Source organism: Rhinolophus sinicus, linkage group LG18 (genome assembly GCF_036562045.2).
Source record: "Rhinolophus sinicus isolate RSC01 linkage group LG18, ASM3656204v1, whole genome shotgun sequence".
Taxonomy (NCBI): domain Eukaryota; kingdom Metazoa; phylum Chordata; class Mammalia; order Chiroptera; family Rhinolophidae; genus Rhinolophus; species Rhinolophus sinicus.
Window position 1 is genome coordinate 5,470,645 of NC_133767.1, and position 19,192 is coordinate 5,489,836.

General features: G+C 44.2%; 2 protein-coding genes across 4 annotated transcripts in view; one reads left to right on the forward strand and one right to left on the reverse strand.

Moving 5' to 3' along the window:
- The window catches only part of MPV17L (MPV17 mitochondrial inner membrane protein like), an 86,816-nt gene extending 84,022 nt beyond the window's left edge, over positions 1 to 2,794 (reverse strand). For both annotated transcript variants that reach the window (XR_012493139.1, XM_019710394.2), the window contains exon 1: positions 2,313 to 2,794. Coding sequence is in view for 1 of the 2 variants with exons in the window: in XM_019710394.2 (XP_019565953.2) it covers positions 2,313 to 2,622 (310 nt within the window). In the remaining variant the exon portion in view is untranslated. The remainder of the gene's footprint in view (positions 1 to 2,312) is intronic.
- A 6,623-nt stretch (positions 2,795 to 9,417) lies between these two features.
- Positions 9,418 to 19,192, forward strand: part of PDXDC1 (pyridoxal dependent decarboxylase domain containing 1) — a 37,894-nt gene continuing 28,119 nt past the window's right edge. The window contains exons 1-5 of one of the 2 annotated variants that reach the window (XM_074322781.1): positions 9,418 to 9,607; positions 14,684 to 14,757; positions 15,318 to 15,383; positions 17,258 to 17,338; positions 19,022 to 19,168. In XM_074322781.1, the coding sequence (XP_074178882.1) occupies positions 9,587 to 9,607; positions 14,684 to 14,757; positions 15,318 to 15,383; positions 17,258 to 17,338; positions 19,022 to 19,168 (389 nt within the window). In that variant the 5' untranslated portion in view covers positions 9,418 to 9,586. The remainder of the gene's footprint in view (positions 9,608 to 14,683; positions 14,758 to 15,317; positions 15,384 to 17,257; positions 17,339 to 19,021; positions 19,169 to 19,192) is intronic. The other variant, XM_019710381.2, reaches the window with a different exon arrangement.

Genomic DNA, 19,192 nt, shown 5'->3' on the forward strand with positions numbered 1-19,192 from the left:
AGGATAAATATGAATAGCAGGTATAAAAGTTATAGCAGAATGACTTTTTTTAAAAAAAAGAAACTGTAAGAAAATTCACAAGAACAGCAGAATGAGCATAGTGAGACTATTGGTGACTTTTCTTCTCTCCCTTCCAAACTTTCTGTAAAATGTTTAAATTTTTAAAAATTTAACTTACTTCTTTTTTAAAAAGGCTGATGGGCAGTGTGTATTCTGGCAACTACAAATTTCCCATCAAAGAAAGAGGTTTTCTAATCAGAATTGGAAAGAACACCAATTCAGCCTTCCTAAAAACATTTAGAAAACTCTAACGTTCAGCAACCTTGGAAAGAAATTTAGGGAGCAAGAACACAGCCCTCTTATTTTAGGAGGGGTGTAAAAATGAGTGCTTTAAAAATTCTCCCCCAACTGTGAGTAGAAGGAAAGAGAAATAAGATCTTTTTAGCCAATTGCAAGGGATTCTTAGAACAGGACTCATAAGAAAACCCAGCCGGAATATTGGTAATACCGCATTCCATGTACCAGCACTAAACAAGTACTAAGCACTTGGTGTGTGTTATTTCATTTGACCCTCCTAACATGTCACCCTCCTAACCACAGCCTGAGTGAGGATGGAAGTTTCGGAGGAGGAAAACAGCTTAGGGGGGTTAACAGCTGTCTGAGACCAACCCAGGTGTGCATTCCTAGCCCGACCTCTTAATCACGACTCAAGTTCCCCAAGGTGGCCCAGCACAAAGGATCATGTGATACAAGCAATTGATACAAGCAATTTCCAAGTCGGAAGTGCCTAGAACAAATATCCAACCTGCCCCTTCCCAACTTCCCCCATCATTCTAATTCAACCAGAGGGAAACGGGGCCAGAATTTTGAAAAGCAAAACAAAGAAGCAACTGGGCAGGACTGATTCCAAACCCTGTTACTGCAGCACCTTTCTGCTTTCAGGCATACTGACAACGCTCATTGAGACAACATGGCACAAATTGTCTTGTCTTGGGGCAAGTCTCTTCACCTCTTTGAGCCTTGGTTTTCTCATCTGTAATATGGGAACAATAAGAGTACTTGCTTCACTGGGCTGTTTGAGGATTTAATGGGAATCTGATTCCCAAACTCCCAGCCTCCTGCCACCAAGCCCTTCACCAGTGTATCCTCTGTAGTAACAGGCATGATGAACCAGTCTGCAAATCTGGCCAGGAAGTTCTGCCCTGAGATTAGACACAGATGTGATAAGCCAGGGGCCCCCACCTCTCAGATCCCCCATTCTCCGGACCTCAGTGTGGGTCCTGCATCAGGCAGCCCCATCCTTGTGGAGTTTGTGAAGAAAGGAACGGAATCTGGTCCCCCAAAACAAGATCCATGGGACAGTGTAAATTTCTTCAAGGCAGTGACTTGACGACCTCAACCTGGTTTGAAAGGCACCAATAGCCACTAACAAGAAGACCCTCGTGGCAGGAGGACCTGTGGTCCCCATTGTCAAGGCCAGGCCCAGGACCCTTGGATTTTCTTAGGGAATGGGTGCCCCTCCCAGCGCACTCCCTTCCAGGTTATCAAAATTGCTGACCATTGTTTTTGATATTTAAGGCCCCAACGAAGGTTCAGAAGTCAGGCCTTCAGGCCCCAGGACAGATTTTTCTAAGGAAGGGGCTCCCAGGATCCTCACAGGTATAGAGTCCTGAGGTCCCCTCACATTTGCTGTTGCTTTTGACAGGGTGTTGGGATCCCAGCAGGAAAATCTAATTACCACAGCAGGTCTAGGGTCCAGAGCGTGAATTTTCTGGGGAACCTGGCCCAACCTAAGGTTCCACCAGCTCTGCCCTGGAGTCCCAAGCCTCCTCACATATTACTATGTTGGAAAGGAGTGTGGGCCAGTAGAAGAAACACCTGTGGACCCAGACCTGGCTTTTCCCAGGACCAGGAGGCCACCACCCACAAGTAGGTCACAAAGGTTGCGGCTGCTTATGGCAACGGGCTGGGGTCTCGCCGTATTCCGGTGGACCTTTGACAGGGGCACATGGACCCCCCAGCCCTGCTTCACCTGAGTTCTGGTTTACGCCGCACGACCCCCACCTCCTGCAATCTCCAGCCGCAGACTACGCACAGCCCCAAAGTTCCAACTCCAATCCTGGCCCCTCACATCCCAGACCCACCTAATACCTGGCCTCTCCAGCCACTGCTCCTCAACTTCTCCCCCTCAGCTCCCTTAACCTCGGGTCCCCAGACTTCTCGGCCCTTGCACCTCCAGCCCCCTCCCTGGCCATGAACACCGCTCCTCCCCCCCTCCATCCCCCCAAGGCTTCTATCCCCAGTCCCCTCACCGGTGTAGAAGGCCGAAACCGCTATTGGCGCAGCGACCACCTGGTCACACAGCACCTTAGCCAGGACGGCGCGTGGCGTGCGGCCCGGCAGCGCGCGCTCCAGCAGGCGCTGCCACACGTAGTTGAAGTTGGCGTGGAAGGCCACCACCACGGTGCCCACCTGCCGGGTCTGCCGCCAGTCGGCCGGGCCGCCCCGCAGGCGCTGCTGTAGCGCGTCGCCCGAGGAGAAGAGCGCCGCGTAGAGCAGCACGTTCGTGGGCCACGGGTAGCGCCTGGCCGCGCGCGCCAGCGCCCGCCACCAGCCCGCCATGCCGATTCGTGGGAGGCTTCCTGAGACGGCCACGGGCTCCCGGGACCGCGCCTGCCGCGGCCCCCGCACTCCCGGAGCCTCCTCCTGTCACCTGCACCTGCCTCCTGCAGACGCTCCAGAACGATTGGGCGCCCTGCGCACACCCAGTCTGCGCGGTCCAATCCCGTGGCCGCTAGCCATTGTGCGGGCCGAGCATTTGAAAGGTGGCTGGTCCGTCCCCAGAATACATGATCCATTTACAAGAAATGTCCGGAATAGAAAAAGCCATGGAGACAGAAAATGGACTAGTGGTTGTTAGGGGCTGGGCCATTCCAAGTGACTGCTAATTGGGTATGGGGTTCTTTTGGGGGGGGGCGAAGAAAATGTTCTGTAATTAATGGTGATGGTTGCACAGGAAACCATTAAATACACTTTAAAATGATTACTTTTATGGTATGTGGAGTACAACTCCCCCCCCCCACCAAAAAAAAAATTAAAAAGGTGGGGGAGAAGAACGGATACCAAAACTCAGGTACCAGGATGGCAATGTATTTTAAATGCTTACATGCAAGGAATTCACACTTGCAACACACACAATGCACTGACTGTTAACTTTGAAGGCAAATTCAAAATTTTAAATTTGAGGCCTTTCATGAATGTGAAGTGGGGCTCAATGGGTCTACAGCCTTGTCCCCTTCCGAGTCTGTGACTCAATGAATACTGCCTCCCAATACACAGAGGGTGCCCCCCAAAAATGTATACACATTTTAAGAAAGGAAAAACCTGTATCAAAATTGCAATACTCAATATATACTGATAACAAAAGATGACTACAAGTCACGTGCATCCATTTTTTGGGCACCCCACTATATGCTGAGCTCCCAGGCACTGTCCCAGAAGCAGGTCACTGGAGTCCCAAACAGCAGATATAATCTGTGACCTCGTGGAGCTCAGTTCCTCCTTGCTTCTTTTCCACCCTTCTTTTCCTTCCTTCACTGTAACTTCCAATTCCATTCTCATTCTCTATTTGTTTACCCTATTTTACTTAATTTTTTAATTTTCAACTTTTCATTTTGAAATAATTCCAGACTTAGAAAAAAAAAGCTGCAAAAATTGTACAGAGTTCCCATATACTCTTCACCCAAGCTTCCTCAAATATTGACATCTTACATAACCACTGTGGGGGAGGAAGAAAGGTTCCCCTATCCTCAAGGTTCTTCCGGCTGGCCTCATCATCAAATAGACATGAGACAGATTAGCAAGAGAAAATAACCAAACTTAATACATACGTATGCATGGGAACCCTGCATTCAGGAGAGAGTCTGAGACCCCACGTGCATGAGGGGTTCAGACGGAAACAGAAAATGGCTGTATAAGACATCCCGAGCTAAGGGTGAGGTGAGGAGCCTTGGGGCTTCGGAACGTCATTGCAGGGAGAGCACATGTTCTGTAATTAGTAGTTTGCCCTGCCATACAGGTAGGTCAAAGGAGGTTATTATATTTGATAATCTCTCATTATGGGCTGGGCCCCTAATTCAAGTTCTTTGAGATAGTTAAGGGAGGGGCAGAAGTTTCTCTTGAACCTACCTGCAGCAAAAGTTGCCTTTAGATGAAAACAATCCGCATACCTCAGAAGTACATCTGGGGTGACTCGTTCTGCACCCTCACAGTGCCTGAGTTCCCATACACTCTTCACCCAAGCTTCCCCAAATATTGACATCTTACACAACCATAGCACACTTATCAAAACAAGGAAATAAGCACTGCTGTAATACTATTATCTAACCTACATACCTTATTCAAATGCTTGCCAATTGTCTCATTAAAGTCCTTTTTTTAATTTTGCATCCAATCCCAGATCACTTTTCGCTGCACTGAACTGTCACATCTCACCTTAATCTCCAATGTGATTAAGGTGATTATTTTGTAGGCTGTTCCTCCATTTGTCAACTCTATTGTTAGGAGCTGAACTGCGTCCTCCCCAAAATTCATATGTTGAAGCCCTAACCCCTAGGACCTCAGAATGTGACTGTATTTGGAGACAGGGCCTTTAAAGAGGTGACTGAGTTAAAAACAAAGCCCTCAGGGTTGGCCCTAATCCAATTTGACTGATGTCTTTTTATAAGAGGAAATTTGGACACACAGAGACCCCTGAACAGAGCATGTCCATGGAAAAGATCATGTGAGGAGACAGTGAGAAGGCGGTTCTCTGCAAGCCAAGGAGAGAGGCCTCAGTAGAAACCAACCAGCTGACACCTTGACCTTGGACTTCTAGCCTCCAGAAATGTGAGAAAATGAATGTTTTTTAATCCACCTAGTCTGTAGTATTTCGTTCTGGCAGCCCTAGCAGACTAATACTCACATTCTCTTCAGCTCTTGGGACTCTACCAATTTCTGTGTTCTTTGACCCTATTTCCATCCCTCCTCTCTTCTTGTCCTTAGTACTGGCTCCAAGCAAATCTTTCTGTCAGACTTTTCCCAGCTAGGCAGGCTCCTAGCTCACCAAAACATCATTGTTTGTTTATTACTTATATCCCCCCTTGTATTCTTTTCCTACTGCTGCTGTAACAAATTACCATAAACTTAGTGGCTTAAAACAACATGAATAAAAGAATGTTTAAAAAAAAACACCACAAATTTACTGTCTTAGAGTTTTGGAGGTCAGAAGGTTCCGACTGCATGCCCCAGGACCTGGTCCTTTTCTGGCTAGCATGTGGCTCAATAAATGCTTTCTATCAGAAACACTTCTGGACATGAAAGTTTTTATTTAACACTGTATATTTGTCTCTCCTTAAAAGCAATAAAAAGGGCCAGCCCGGTGGCTCAGGCGGTTAGAGCTCTGTGCTCCTAACTCCGAAGGCTGCCGGTTCGATTCCCACATGGGCCAGTGGGCTCTCAACCACAAGGTTGCCAGTTCGATTCCTCAACTCCCACAAAGGATGGTGGGCTCTGCCCTCTGCAACTAAGATTGAACACAGCACCTTGAGCTGAGCTGCCGCTGAGCTCCCAGATGGCTCAGTTGGTTGGAGCGCGTCCTCTCAACCACAGGTTGCTGGGTTCGACTCCTGCAAGGGATGGTGGGCTGCGCCCCCTGCAACTAGCAATGGCAACAGGACCTGGAGCTGAGCTGTGCCCTCCACAACTAACTGAAAGGACAACAACTTGAAGCTGAACGGCACCCTCCACAACTAAGATTGAAAGGACAACAACTTGACTTGGAAAAAAGTCCTGGAAGTACACACTGTTCCCCAATAAAGTCCTGTTCCCCTTCCCCAATAATAAAAAAAAAATCTTAAAAAAAAGCAAACACCGAAGAACACACATAGCCTTCAAACAAGAAAAGATGCTCTAAGATAAATGAATTCATTACACTGATGCTTCATTGTATGTGCAAACTGTGACTCAGAGACCTCCAGCAATAACGAGGGAACACATTCCTGTGACATTAATACCCCTGAACAGCGGGGGATAACTAGAGAACAGAATGCTGCTAAAATGTAAAAGAGAAGTTTTGTTAGGAACTCTTCCAGCAGGGTATAACTACTGATGGGGGCACTGTGCTTCAATTTACAATGAAGGATCACATTAAAAATACATTAAGATGATTACAATGAAGCTATTATTATTGCATTTTATTTAAATGAATCGGGGCTTAATAAGATCCACCACATGGGCCGCAGTGTCTAAAACCTAACTCCTCTTGCTAATCCTGACATTTCTACTGACAAACAAAAGGCGGCTATGCTTAAAAGCTCCTAGACCAACAGATGTGTTTTCCAATGAGTGGATGAAGCAATCACCTAAGGCTAACACCTCAAAAAAGGTCACTGCAGTTCCTGAACCCTCTTCAATATCACCTCTGAGACATGGGTTGTATCTGTGGGTGCGGGCACAGAGCAGGAAATAGAAGCAACTGTCTTCTTCCTTGTCACTTGAAATGAGGCTTGAGGGAGGCTGGCAAGAAAACCTTATCTAATCCTCCCTTTTCCATGATTTCCTCACCCACTCACCCCTTCATTCCAGTGCCCTTCATTCTTAATTTCTCCAGCAGCCACCTGATGAAAGAGCTTTGAGGCTGGCTGCACCCAGTGAGCACAAAAAGTCTCACTGGGTATAGCCACACTTAGAGTGGCTACAGATCAATAAAAACAGTTAAGCTTTATGCAAATTTTTTTAAAAATTATTTTTTATTTGGATGGGTGTGGATGGGCGAGGCTGAAACGATAGAGACTGGAGGCACCACCACTGCTTACTCTCTATCTGAATATGCACACGGAGTGAAAAAAAGGGGGGGGGTCTAGCTGGGGAAGAGGTCAGAGGGGAGGTTAGAAGGAAGAGGATATACGCCTGCTTCCCACCAGAGCCATCATTTCTTCTGTTCGTAGAAACACGATTAAGCAATTCTGTCAGGAAATCATTGCATATCAGCTCTGATGTGGGAAAACCATGCCTAAGAAGTCTGTCTCTATGACCTAGGCAGCTCTTAAATCTTTGACATTGACACAAATTTATGTGGAAAGTGGATCAATATGATCATTTTCAGACCATTTTAATGTTGGCTGGAGCTGAAACAAAACGGTGAGGCTAACATTTTATCCATTCTTTGTTCTTGTTTCGAAGTTTGGAAGACTTTCCCATCCTTCTATCCTGCCCTCAATAGAGTATTAAAACATGGCAACAGATTTCTTAACAGGGATGGTAGACATTATAGAATCCACTTACAATGTGGTATTTTGAAATTGTACCATTTGTAAGAAATATTTGAAGTCGTGTTTCTCTGCCTCAGGAACTCTGTTTTCACTAGCTTTACGTAACTATTCTTCCCACAATTGGTATGGGATAATAGGGTAGTCAGTTGAATTTATTTCATTAATTTTCCATTGTTAAGCTTTGGGAAAAGAAATGCCTCTGTAAATTTTCCTTAAATACAGAAAGAAGATATAAAATCTGAAATTATGAAAAACCCAGCATTAGAGGTAGCTTTAAAGATAGTGCATATTCAAATATGCAAATGTTAAGAATATTTCCACATAAAAAGCGAATAAATTACAGAGTTTTTTTCCCTCCAATTATGTTTCTTTGAACCTCTGAAACCTTAATTACTTTAGAAAATGTATGACTCTATCAATATGTGGAAGAAATAACTAATTAGTGGAGTAATGGTGTATTGATAATTTTAGTACTCTATTAGTCTGATCCAATCAGGAGAGAGAAAAATCACACTATTTGGAACAGGGAAAGTTTTAATACGGTCCATAATTCTTATCATGCTAAGTAGTTATGTTCTATAAAGTCGCTACGGACACTTCATTAACAAATACTGAACCATTACTCTTAGGGGAAATTCAGGGTTAGGTTCCTGTGAGCCTCTGGTCCCACCATTTTCATCAACTGATCAATCAATACCTAAGCTCACTTTGTGTTTCTGTTGATTGTGTAACCACAGAGCCAGCTCAAAATGGTCCTATCCTGTATGACGAGGTACTGAGTCGTTTTTGAGGGACAGCAGGACTGGGGGGGGGGGGGTCACGCCGCTGAAGCATGCGCAGAGAGAACTTCGGCCTCCAGCTGAACCAGTCTCGCCCCTCACCCTCCACAGAACCAAAGGACAGGGACAGAACGGAAACTTGAACAAAGGAACCCTTTCATAAGCCACTGGTCCATTGTCCGGGAAGATCCAGTGTTGATGCCCCTTTACTCTAAACGGCCAAGTTCTAAGGTCCGAAATGAAAACTCGTTCCCACCAGCATTTCCGCACACGTGTTCCCCCCAACCCCTTAAAAGCCCTTAACCTAGTCCAGGGAGCAAGAAGGATCACTAGGTCTCCCATCTTTTTGGCGCCTTCTCCAGCAATAAACCTCTCCTTACTCCAAACGCTGCCATTTTGCGTTTTGGCCTTCCCACGTGTAGGGCACTGGAACTTTGATTCGGTAACAGGACACTTGCATGTATCTTGTTGATGCGTTCACATTGCCCTCTCGGCCAACATTATAACTCATGCCTGCACAAAGTCACATCCCAAGGCACATCCCAACCGTTTTTGCACTTAGGAAGCTAGACGGCACTTCAGAACGATGTTGCAGGGCCATTTGAAACGGCGGAATCAATAACAAAAAAGCACAAAAATGTGGGACACGGGGGCACTAAATAGACTGTGAGAAAGACTTGTTTACAGCACGAAAGCTGAAAGAAGAGGGCAGGGTGTTGCCTTGGGTACAGACGCTGCAGTCTTGGGTCTGGCTCCTACCTAGATGGGCACTGCGAAATGGACACAATGACCTATATATACATCATAGCGCTGCTGTACTGCGAAAAGGAAGAGCAGCAGGTTATCTATTACCATAATTATCACCTGACAAGTCATAATTGAGGCTTGACATGAAGAAGGAGGCTGGGCCAGCTGTCTCCAAGCCGTCTCCGTCTAGAATTCTGCGACAAGGTCTGAGGAAAAACACCTCAGCTAACACCTAGGACGCGGCGGCTCCTGCGCAGGCGCAGGGATGCTCGCTCGCCCCGCCCTTCGGTGCTGAATGGCCTGTTCCATTCCCGAGGGATGTTGACTGGGGACTCGGCCTGGAAGCACAGGTGCGTTACTAGTAGTTCCAGGCTTTTGCTGCACGAATGTTAGCTTGTGTTTGTTATATATTTACTCTGACGCCTGCGGCATCTTTCTGAGAAGCGTTTGGAACGGCTCCACCGTCCAGTCTCCCCCTCTCACCTGGGAACCTTAGGGCTGGCCAGCGTGACGGCCAGGTACGGAAGCCCAGAGGTCCCCACCCACCGACAGGGGCCCCGCCCCTTCGCGCCCCGCCTTCCTGACAACCGCATATTCTCCAACCCGCAGTACTGCCAGGCGGCTCCTCCTCGTCTCCGCCCCGCCGGCCGCCGGCGCGGGGGACGTCAGCGCTGCCAGCGTGGAAACGGCGGCCCGGCACGGGAGGCGGAAGTAGCGCCCGGGACCGCTGGACCTCCATCGGGCTCCGCCATGGACGCGTCCCTCGAGAAGGTCCGTACCGGGGGTGGGTCCCCGCCTCTGGGGCGACTGTGTCTCTGTCGCGGACTGCCATTGTGACTGAGGAGGGGGTCGGGGGCTAACGGGCCCAGCCTGAGGAGGCCTGGCCGCGAGGGCGTCCGGCCCGGCGCTCGCAGCTGGGGCCTGGTGATGTCACGGGGCCGGGAATCTCTCGGGACCCCGTGGACCGAGGGAGTCTGGGCGGGCTTGTGCCCCAGAGGCCGCGGGAGCCTTGGAGCCCAGTGCGGGGACCATGGGGCCGACCTTGGGGCCTGCTTGAGCTCGGCTCGCCCATTGGAATGACCGAGCTAACAACTCGCAACCCCAGAAGCGCCTAGAAAGAAGCCCCAGTTGTTTCGGAGCTACTTGCAAACCTGTAGGTTTCCTGTGGTTTGTTTCCACGTTAGGGAGGAAAAACAGTAAAGCAGTGGTTTTCCAACTCATTTTGCCTAGGAGTCACCTGGGGCCCTTAGTAAAAATTCAGATGTTCAGCCCTTGGGTCCCAACCACTGGGGGGCGGGACCGGGATCTGCGTGTTTAACAAGTTCTCCACGTGATTTCTGATGCTGTTTGTGAACACCGGTGGAAACCCTTGGTCAAGAAAGGAGTGGGTCGTCTGCAGATTGTGGATTTCGTTTGGGGGGAGTTGCTGCTGCTCCACAACTTTCTGGTAGCAGCGCTTTCCTCTGGTTTCCCCGTGGCGGAACTGCAGCGTTGATGTACCTGGCTGACTGCTCTGGCGTGTGAAATGGATTCTGATTGTCCCGGATTTACGGCTTGTAAATGAGAACCAGTGCTTGGATCGCTTGATGGATAGCCACCTTCAGAACCTGACGTCCTGCCCTTCTCTCAAAGTCTTTCTCCCTGTCAGGCTTGGGAGCCTGCTTGTCCAGACCCAAGTTTTCATACATGTAGAATTCAAGAGCAACGCTAGTGTTTTAGGACAGCTTGATGTTAATTTCGAACTGGCAGAAATAACATAATTTTGTCATTTGTCAAGGCAGCAGCTGTTGTAGGTTTGTTCACTTGTCACTGGAGAGGTGAAGGGAGTAATTGTACAAGTTCAGCCAAATGTCTTCATGTGCACATAAATTGGGAGAATGCAATCAAGAAAAGAAAAAGTAGTGTTTTCCTTCCACTGTCAAGTGAATGTTAAACATGTTTTTCTGGCTAGGAATAAAGTCTTCCCAGGCTTTTGATGAGCACATTGTCTACCTTTGGATAATTTGAGTTTCAGTGTAGATCAGTGATTCAACCACGGGGCAGTTTTGTTCTCCAGAGGACATTGGGCGATGTCTGGAGACATTTTTGATGGTTGAAACTAGGGGGGTAGGGAGGGGCCACTGGTACCTAGTGGGTGGAGCCCAGGGATGCTGATAAACATCCTACATTGCACAGGGCAGCCCCCATACCAGACAATTATCTGCTCAAAGTGTCAGTCAGTACTGCTGAGGCTGCAAGTAACCTGGTCTGCCTCTTATATGTAATACCAATAGTTGAATTAAAAATGTCCCTTCATTGTTTCTTTTCCAATTTCATAAGAAGATGGGATGGGCTTTTATGATTTCAACTAGAAACCTAAAGAACTGGGGTGATCTTTCCTCCAAGGATAGTTCTTTATAAGCCAATCTGCAAAACAGAGTGGGTTGGAATGCTGCTTTAAATACTACTTTTCTGACATTTGATTAGTAGATTACCTGATTGCTCCCTAAATGTTAATTGATGATAAAGGATCTTAAACTTTCCAAATGAAGATCTGAAGAAGTAGTGACACTCCAAAGTGCTTAAGGCTGGAGCATTCACAAAAATTGCAGTGATCTTCTAGGAATTCAGAATGTGTGGTTTGGAAGTTTCTTAGGCCAGTGTGGAAATTCTGAATGTAAGTTTTTCAAAAGTAGGTTATATCTTATTTTTACATTTCTTGAAGCAATAGAGGGTCTTATGTATAGTGAACAATTTCTCTTGGTGCTAAGTGGGCAGAAAAGAAAAAGCATTGTTATAACATGAATATTGAGGATTTTATGTTCTGAAAACTAGTTTAAATTTATGTTAAACATTGAATTGTGCCCATTATTCCTGTTTCTTTGAGGACTAGACTATTCTGGGCTAAACTCTACACTGCTAATATAAATTTGAGAGCTATTTGTGCAGTTCTAAATGATCCCATTTAAACGAATCCTTGCATAATTTATATTGGCCACAGAAGCCACAATGTTATTTGATACTCATCCTTAAAAATTTCAAGTAATCTCTCTCACTCTAAAATGTAGCTATCACCATTTAGTAGACTCACTCAGTACATTTCCTCTGGTCCAAATATAATTCCATATTCTTGCTTTTTCTTTAGGTAATACGTAGACGTGCAGACCTGCAATGACAGAGCCATTTCCTTGCAATAGTATCAGTTTTCTTCTTGTGTCTGAAATTAGTGATGTCTCAAGAAACCAGATAGGTTAACTGAAGGGGCCAGGAATTCAAACTGGAAGAGTAGAAGCCTCAGCCCCCCAGTACTGTGTGTCCTACTTGTAAGGAACAAGGCCCTATAGGACAGTCTCACAGTGCTTCATTATGTTAATAGTCAAGTTACAAAATGCCACAGGAAGTAATTACTCTGACGCTGAAGTCTCCAGATGAAGCAGTTGTTCCCTGGGGGCGGGGGCAGTCTCTTCTGGTTGAGAACCACCGACTTGGAGATCCTAGAGCGGCACTGTCCGGGGAGGTAGCCACATTTGGCTTTAGAAATTTAATTAAGGTAATCAGAATTAAATACAATTTAAAATAAACTTCCTCAGGCACACTGGCCACATTTCAGGTCCTCAACTGTCACGATGTGCTCTGCGACAGGGTGGCTACTGCACAGGGCAGATACAGAACATTTTCATCACCACAGAAAGCACCATAGAATGGGGCCAGTTTATCTGTTGTATATCGAAGCCTTGTCTCTGAAAGAGACAAATGTTACCCTGTTTCTGACCTAAATAATTACAGTCCAGCTCATTTTTATTTCTTGTACTCATCCTGAGCTATATTCCCCACCCCACCCCACCCTTTGGACCTGATTTGGGAAAGGTCTTTAGCACCTTACTATTTATAAGGAGCAGTAGTCACATGAATGGAACATTCCTGATCATTACTCAGAAGGACTACCAGAATTTCGATTCCGACTTTTTACTTTAAATGCTCACAAAAAGAACCCCTAGTAGCCAAGCTTGAAATGACCAGTTTCTGTGTCGTGCTTTTATAGATTCCACTCTTGCCTAGAATAGACGGACTTCTGTGAGGAGATGATAGCCAGTAATTTCTGTGTTTATTCGAAGCTGATCCTATATCGTTACAGTGTAAGGGTTTTGCATACAGGTGCATGGCGGCTAACGTGGTAAATGATTATCAAATGCTGGGTGTCAGAGAAAACATGGTAGGTACAAAGTTCCCTTGTACCCCTTTGCAGTGAATGCCAGATCTGCTTTCCGTCACTTTAGTCTAGACACCCGCACCCCCCCCTTTTTTTAAACTTAGATTTTGCTCAAAGTAATGTCTACGAATTCAGGGTTTTAGGTATTATTTTTTCCCTGTTCACGTGAAAGTAAATGTATAATTTTTGTTGTCACACTGTGAAGAACTGGTTTAACTGAAGAGAATGTATACAAGAGCCTGATTAAGCACGCCTGAAAGCTGAGAAACTTTTAAGTGATTGTAGGACAGGAGTTCCCAAATCCTATGCTGTAAGATTATTTTTCTGCTACAGTTTCCACTTTCAAAAGGTTGCTATGAACAACATCTTAGTGAATAGACTTTATTTATTAACAAGTGATTGTTGATCGCATTGTTAATGACTGCCAACATCCATTACATTGGAGTGCGTGTGTTTTTAAAATTTTGTTTTATTTACTGTTTGATGGGAGATAGTTGTATACTTGGTACTAAAATCCAAAAGGAGCAAAAGGCTGTAAACTGAAAACAGCGTCCATCTGACCCTGTGCCCATCCTCAAGGCAGTCGCTATTACCAGCTTGTGTGAGCTTCTAGAGTTTGTGGAAGCATTTGCAGATTTATGAGTGTATGAGCTTCCTGAGGCTGCTGTAACAACCTAGCACAAACCAGATGGCTTAGCACAACCAAAGTGTATACGGTCACAGTTCTGAAGGCCAGGAGTTTGAAATCTGTATCATTGGGCTGAAATCAAGGTGTTGGCAGGGTGGCTGCGCTCCCTCCAAGGCTCTAGGGAGAGTCTCTTCCTTTTCTTCCTTGTTCCAGCTTATCTTGCCTGCTAGCTAGCACGCCTTCCTGTGTTTGTGGCCCCATCACACGAGTCCCAAGGCAGGAACTTCAAATCTCCCTCTTCTCTGTCTCTGTCTCTGTCTCTGTCTCTGTCTCTGTCTCTCTCTCTCTCTCTCTCTCTCTCTCTCTCTCTCTCTGGTTTAGTCTCCCTCTGCTTCTCGCTTCTGTGGATACATGTGATTGTGTTTAGGGCTCACCTGGACAATTCAGGGTGATCGTGCCGTCTGCAGATCTTAACCTAATCACACCTGCAAGGACTTTGCCCTCTAAGGTAATATTCACAAGTTCCGGGGATTAGGATGCGAATATCTTTTTGGGGGGGCCATTTCCCGGCCTCCTACAGCAGTAAAACAAATAGCATACTGTACATGCTTTTCTGGACCTTGCCTCTAATAGTGAAAACCTGGAATAACCTTAGGGTCCATTGATGCAAGACTGGCTAAACGATGGGACATTCACAGAATGGAATAAGGTGTCACCACTAAGAAGGATGAAGTGGACATAACTGATGTCAAACCATAGTTGCTGTAAAGTAGGAAAAAAGCAAGTTGCAGAGGTGCATATGAGTAAAGTGAAAATTTGGAAAGATATACGTATCCGTATGCCAAACTTAAAAGTGACTTCTTCCCCGGGGAGTGGAACTGGTGGACTTTTTTGTTTATACGTTTGTACTGTCGGAATTTTTTAATCAAACATGTACTTTGTAATAAAGCCATGTATTTTTCTGGGTGAATTATGTCACAGAGGTAATAGGGCTTATCAAAATTGAACCTTTGAAAATTTTGTTTCCTAGGGAGCAGACCCTACGTTAGCTGAAATGGGAAAAAACTTGAAGGAGGCCATGAAGATGCTAGAGGACAGTCAGAGGTGAGCCTGTGGGACAGAGGTGTTCAGCCTGTCGGGAAACTGGTGGCACTGGTTTCCTGCTGTTAAAAACACCTCTGAGTTTCAGAATGTCACCCTTAGTTTTGGCTGACTTTATTTATTTATTTATTTATGTATTTTGGGCTGACTTTAAAGTTAGTGTTTGTGTTGGGTAGAAGACGCTTTGTAATTAAAGCATTTTGAAATTGAAGAGCAGGACTTAAAATTTTCAGTTGTGCCTATTAAGAGTTTTCCTTAATATATTGATTTGAATCTATAAATACATTTTACCTATATTAAGGTCTATAGGGTCTCAACTAACCAAGAAATGGGTTGAAGTGTTATTATTTTTCTCATGTTCTTTTCTTTTCCTGAAACTCAAACTATACCCCAAATTGGGGGCTGGGCAAGGATGGGGAGAGGAAGGGAAAGATGTGATAAATGTGTTTTAAATCCTGCATCAGTTACTAAGAGATTATAGGCAATATCGTTACATGTTTGCATGCTCAAACGTTAAAAAATTTGATATGATTAAACAAAGTTTGTTATTTCCTTTAAATTAGACGGACAGAGGAGGAAAATGGGAAGAAGGTCATATCAGGGGATATTCCAGGGCCACTGCAAGGCAGGTAGGTGACAATGAAGATAAATGCCTTTAGTTAGAGTATGCATTTTCTTTAAACCAAGATTTTACCATCACTGATTTACAATTTTACTTTCAACAAGCACAAAGCAAATTTAGAGTTATGAGTAATCAATGTAACATCAGAAAACTGAAATGCCTTTGGCTGGTTGGTGATTATTCTGAGCCTCCCTGCTTCTCCCCACTTTCCCATTCAGAATTTAATACAAAATCGTGACTCAAAAACAATGCACAAATTTATAACTCGATTGTCATGCTTAGTTTATCCTTGAAACTGTAATCTATATGGTAGACTGAGCTTTATTGTGAGAGATTTTAATTTGATAAGATTTTTGTAATATAGTAAAATGAAAGGAAAATATTGACTTTGTCATTTATTGGAAGAATGATTTATTTTTTGGCAACTAAAGCAAATCTGTCAAGTGTTTGTGGTTTGAGGTAGCAGGAAAAAAATTAGAAAAAGAAGTAGCTGTCTGACTAAAGTTTTCACAGGATGTTAGCACTCAATTTGGAATTAAAATCCCAGCCCAGCTTCCCTCATGCAAGCTTACTTTTTGTGTTTTATAACCAGGAAAGTGCACATAGGTAAATATTACAACTCCCTTAAATTGTCCTTTGACCTGAATATAAATATGTACAAGGTTGCAAAAGAAAAGTGTGGGGGAAGGATCACAACCTGCCAAGCGACACATCTAACACACCCAGATACTAATATTTTAAACCAGGCACTCCTGCTTGCAGCTTGAATGGTACTGATTTACAGCCCTCTCTATGTAGAGTGTGTTCTGCAGGTCAGAGCAGGAACCAAATCCTGTAAGTCTCCCATCCAAGCCTACTGAAGGGAATTAAAGGGTGTTACTGACCCCACAGACGCTTTCCTAGAGGAGGTACCACCAAGACCATCAGGAATTCTCAGACTAGGAGGGCATCCGAGCCCCGGGCAGGAGTATTCACACTTAGTAATGCTAATAGCCACCATCTGCCATAGAACTGTGCAGGCAAAGTGTCGGATGCTTCATGTGCGTCCTCACGGGTCAGTAATACAGGGGCTGACGGACTGTCAGTAGCTCGCTCAAGGTCATGTGGCTAATCTCTCTACACAGTGTCCAAGGACTGGAGCCCCTCTCGTGGGGGTCAGCACCTTGGGCAGGATGGGTATCGGGGTATTGTTTCGATGGTGCCTCTTTTTCAAAAGAGAGAACTTTGTAGAACTCATATTCTCATTAATGGAGCGACAGTCTTTTCACATTATAAGTTGCCTTTATGTTGCTTACCGCTTTAGCCGTTCACGTTCTTCCAGAGGTTTTCACCTCTCCACGTGATGAGCCCTGAGGAACATGTCTTGGAGTACATCTGTTTATTCTAAGTGGATCTCTAGTTTTCCCGCTTGGGGGAGAGGTGGTAATAAATGATGCTTGCATTACATCTTTAAGTCTGTTAGTACAAACAGGCAAGATGCCTCCATGGAGGGAAACGAGGTCTACCAGTGTCATTGGAGTATTCTTGCTGCTTCTGGGATTTTCTAGCGTCTTTTAAGAACCGTTGGCTCTAATGACACACTTATTCTCCAGGATTCAAATGAACAGGTAGAGAAATATTGCTTAAGCGATACTGGTGAAATTTTTAAAAAATCAGTCTCAGACTTAGGTAGAAGATCTACCCAATCACACGTAAGGTCATATTCAGAATTCAGTTAACAATTTGAGGTTTGTTTTTAAAAGATGTGTACTGTATCTCAAACACATTCTTTCTCTTGTAACTACTCAATTAATAAAACTTACCAAAGCTAGTGTGGACGAGAGCAATAGTGGGGGGCGGGCGCTGTTTCCACCTGTCCGTCAACTCTCTTTTATTCTGCAGTGGACAAGATATGGTGAGCATCCTCCAGTTAGTTCAGAATCTCATGCACGGAGATGAAGATGAGGAGCCTCAGAACACCCGGTAATGGAGAACGGCTGGCAGCTGCCCTGTTGCCCTATGACAGTATTAGTATGTGTGGTCCTGGCTTTGACAGTGATCGCATACTTACACGTTGCTCACGTAATTCTGTTTTAGTCAGAGTTCCGTATGTTACTAAGACAATGTTCATTTTTTTTCTTTTCAGAGAGACATTTATGTATTTTAGATAATATATTTTATACAAGGAAGGCATTTAAAAACAAAATCCTGTAGTTTGTATGCTATCATGTCTTAGGGAGGGGCTGGCAGAGGGACCACAGAATAACTACTGTGTGATTTTCTGTTCCTGATTGCTAAGAATTGCCGCAGCTGAATTGATGGGTGGCAGGCCACTTTGTGAATCATCCATTTGCTTTCATTTTATGTATTCATCTATTTAGCTATTTATTTAGTTTCATTTTCTCTTTAATTGTTTTTGATTTTGGGAAATAAGTAATGCATTTTCCTGGTTCAAATTTCAAAAGATAGGGTATACAAAGGCAGTTTGCCTTCTTATCTTTGCCTCTCTATCTTGTTCTCCTTTTTAGAGATAGATAGATGGTTAATATTGCGAGTTTCTTGTGTATTCTGAGATATTCTATGTGTATGTAAACACGAGCAAAATGTCTTTACTCACCCACTCTGGTACATAAATACTACACATTGTTCTGGGCCTTGCTTTTTTCATTTATGTCTTAGAGTTCATGGCATATCAGTACACGGGCACTTTCTCCTTTAAGAGCTGTTTAGTTTTACTTGGATGGGATGAGCCATATTTTAACTAGTCTCTTTGTTGTGTTTTACTATTATAAATATCACTGCAGCTGGTCGCTTTGTACATGTGTCATTTCTCAGAGAAGCAGGTGTTTCTGGCGATGAAAATCCTAGCAGTGGGATCGCTGGGCCAGATAGTTTGTGCATTTGTAATTCTGATGGATATTGCCAAATTCCCCTCCGTGGAGTTAGGCCAGTGTATAGTCCCACTAGAATGTATGAGAGTACCCCTTTCGCCAAACCTTTGCCTGCAAGGTGTTAGCCGACGTAAGGGTCGTTGCCAATCTGATAGTTGAGAAATGATATTTCCGAATAATTTTAATTTGCGTTTTTCTTATGAACCAGGTTAAATGTTTTAAGACCCGTTTACATTTCCTCTTCTATGAATTGTCTCCTTTGCCCAGTATACTGTTTGATTTTTTTGTCTTTTTTTGTTGTTGACTTTATAAGGGAAATTGGTCTTAGCCTGTCCATTTTAACTATAACATAATGCCTAGCTCCCCTTGAATTCGCTGTATTATGGTTATAAATAACTATTCATTGCAGGGAATTGATCTTCATATAATGATTCTTAAAAAAATTGTTTTCTGCACATTTTAGCTCTACCCTCCAAAGTTCTTATGGCTCCTATTTAATTTTTAAAAATTCAGGAGAAAATTATTCAAAAACAGTTTGTGTATTTAGGAAATATTCAGTAAAAAGGATATTTACCTCCAGGAATTAATTTTTAAAGTAGTTTTCTTCCCAGACTATCAATACCTTATAGGCAATTTCCTAAATTTAGCAGAATTTCTATCTTCTAGGCCAGTAAATAGATTTCCAGTCTGATAGAAATTTCTGTAGAATACTGTCTCTGAAAGTTTTATTTATGTTTTTACTACTTTTTTTAATCTAATGAATTTTGATTAACAGAATCCAGAATATTGGAGAACAAGGTCATATAGCTTTGTTGGGGCATAGTCTGGGAGCTTATATTTCAACTCTGGACAAAGAGAAGCTGAGAAAACTTACAACTAGGATACTTTCAGACACTACCTTATGGCTGTGCAGAATTTTCAGGTAAAAACATTATGAGTTTTTAGT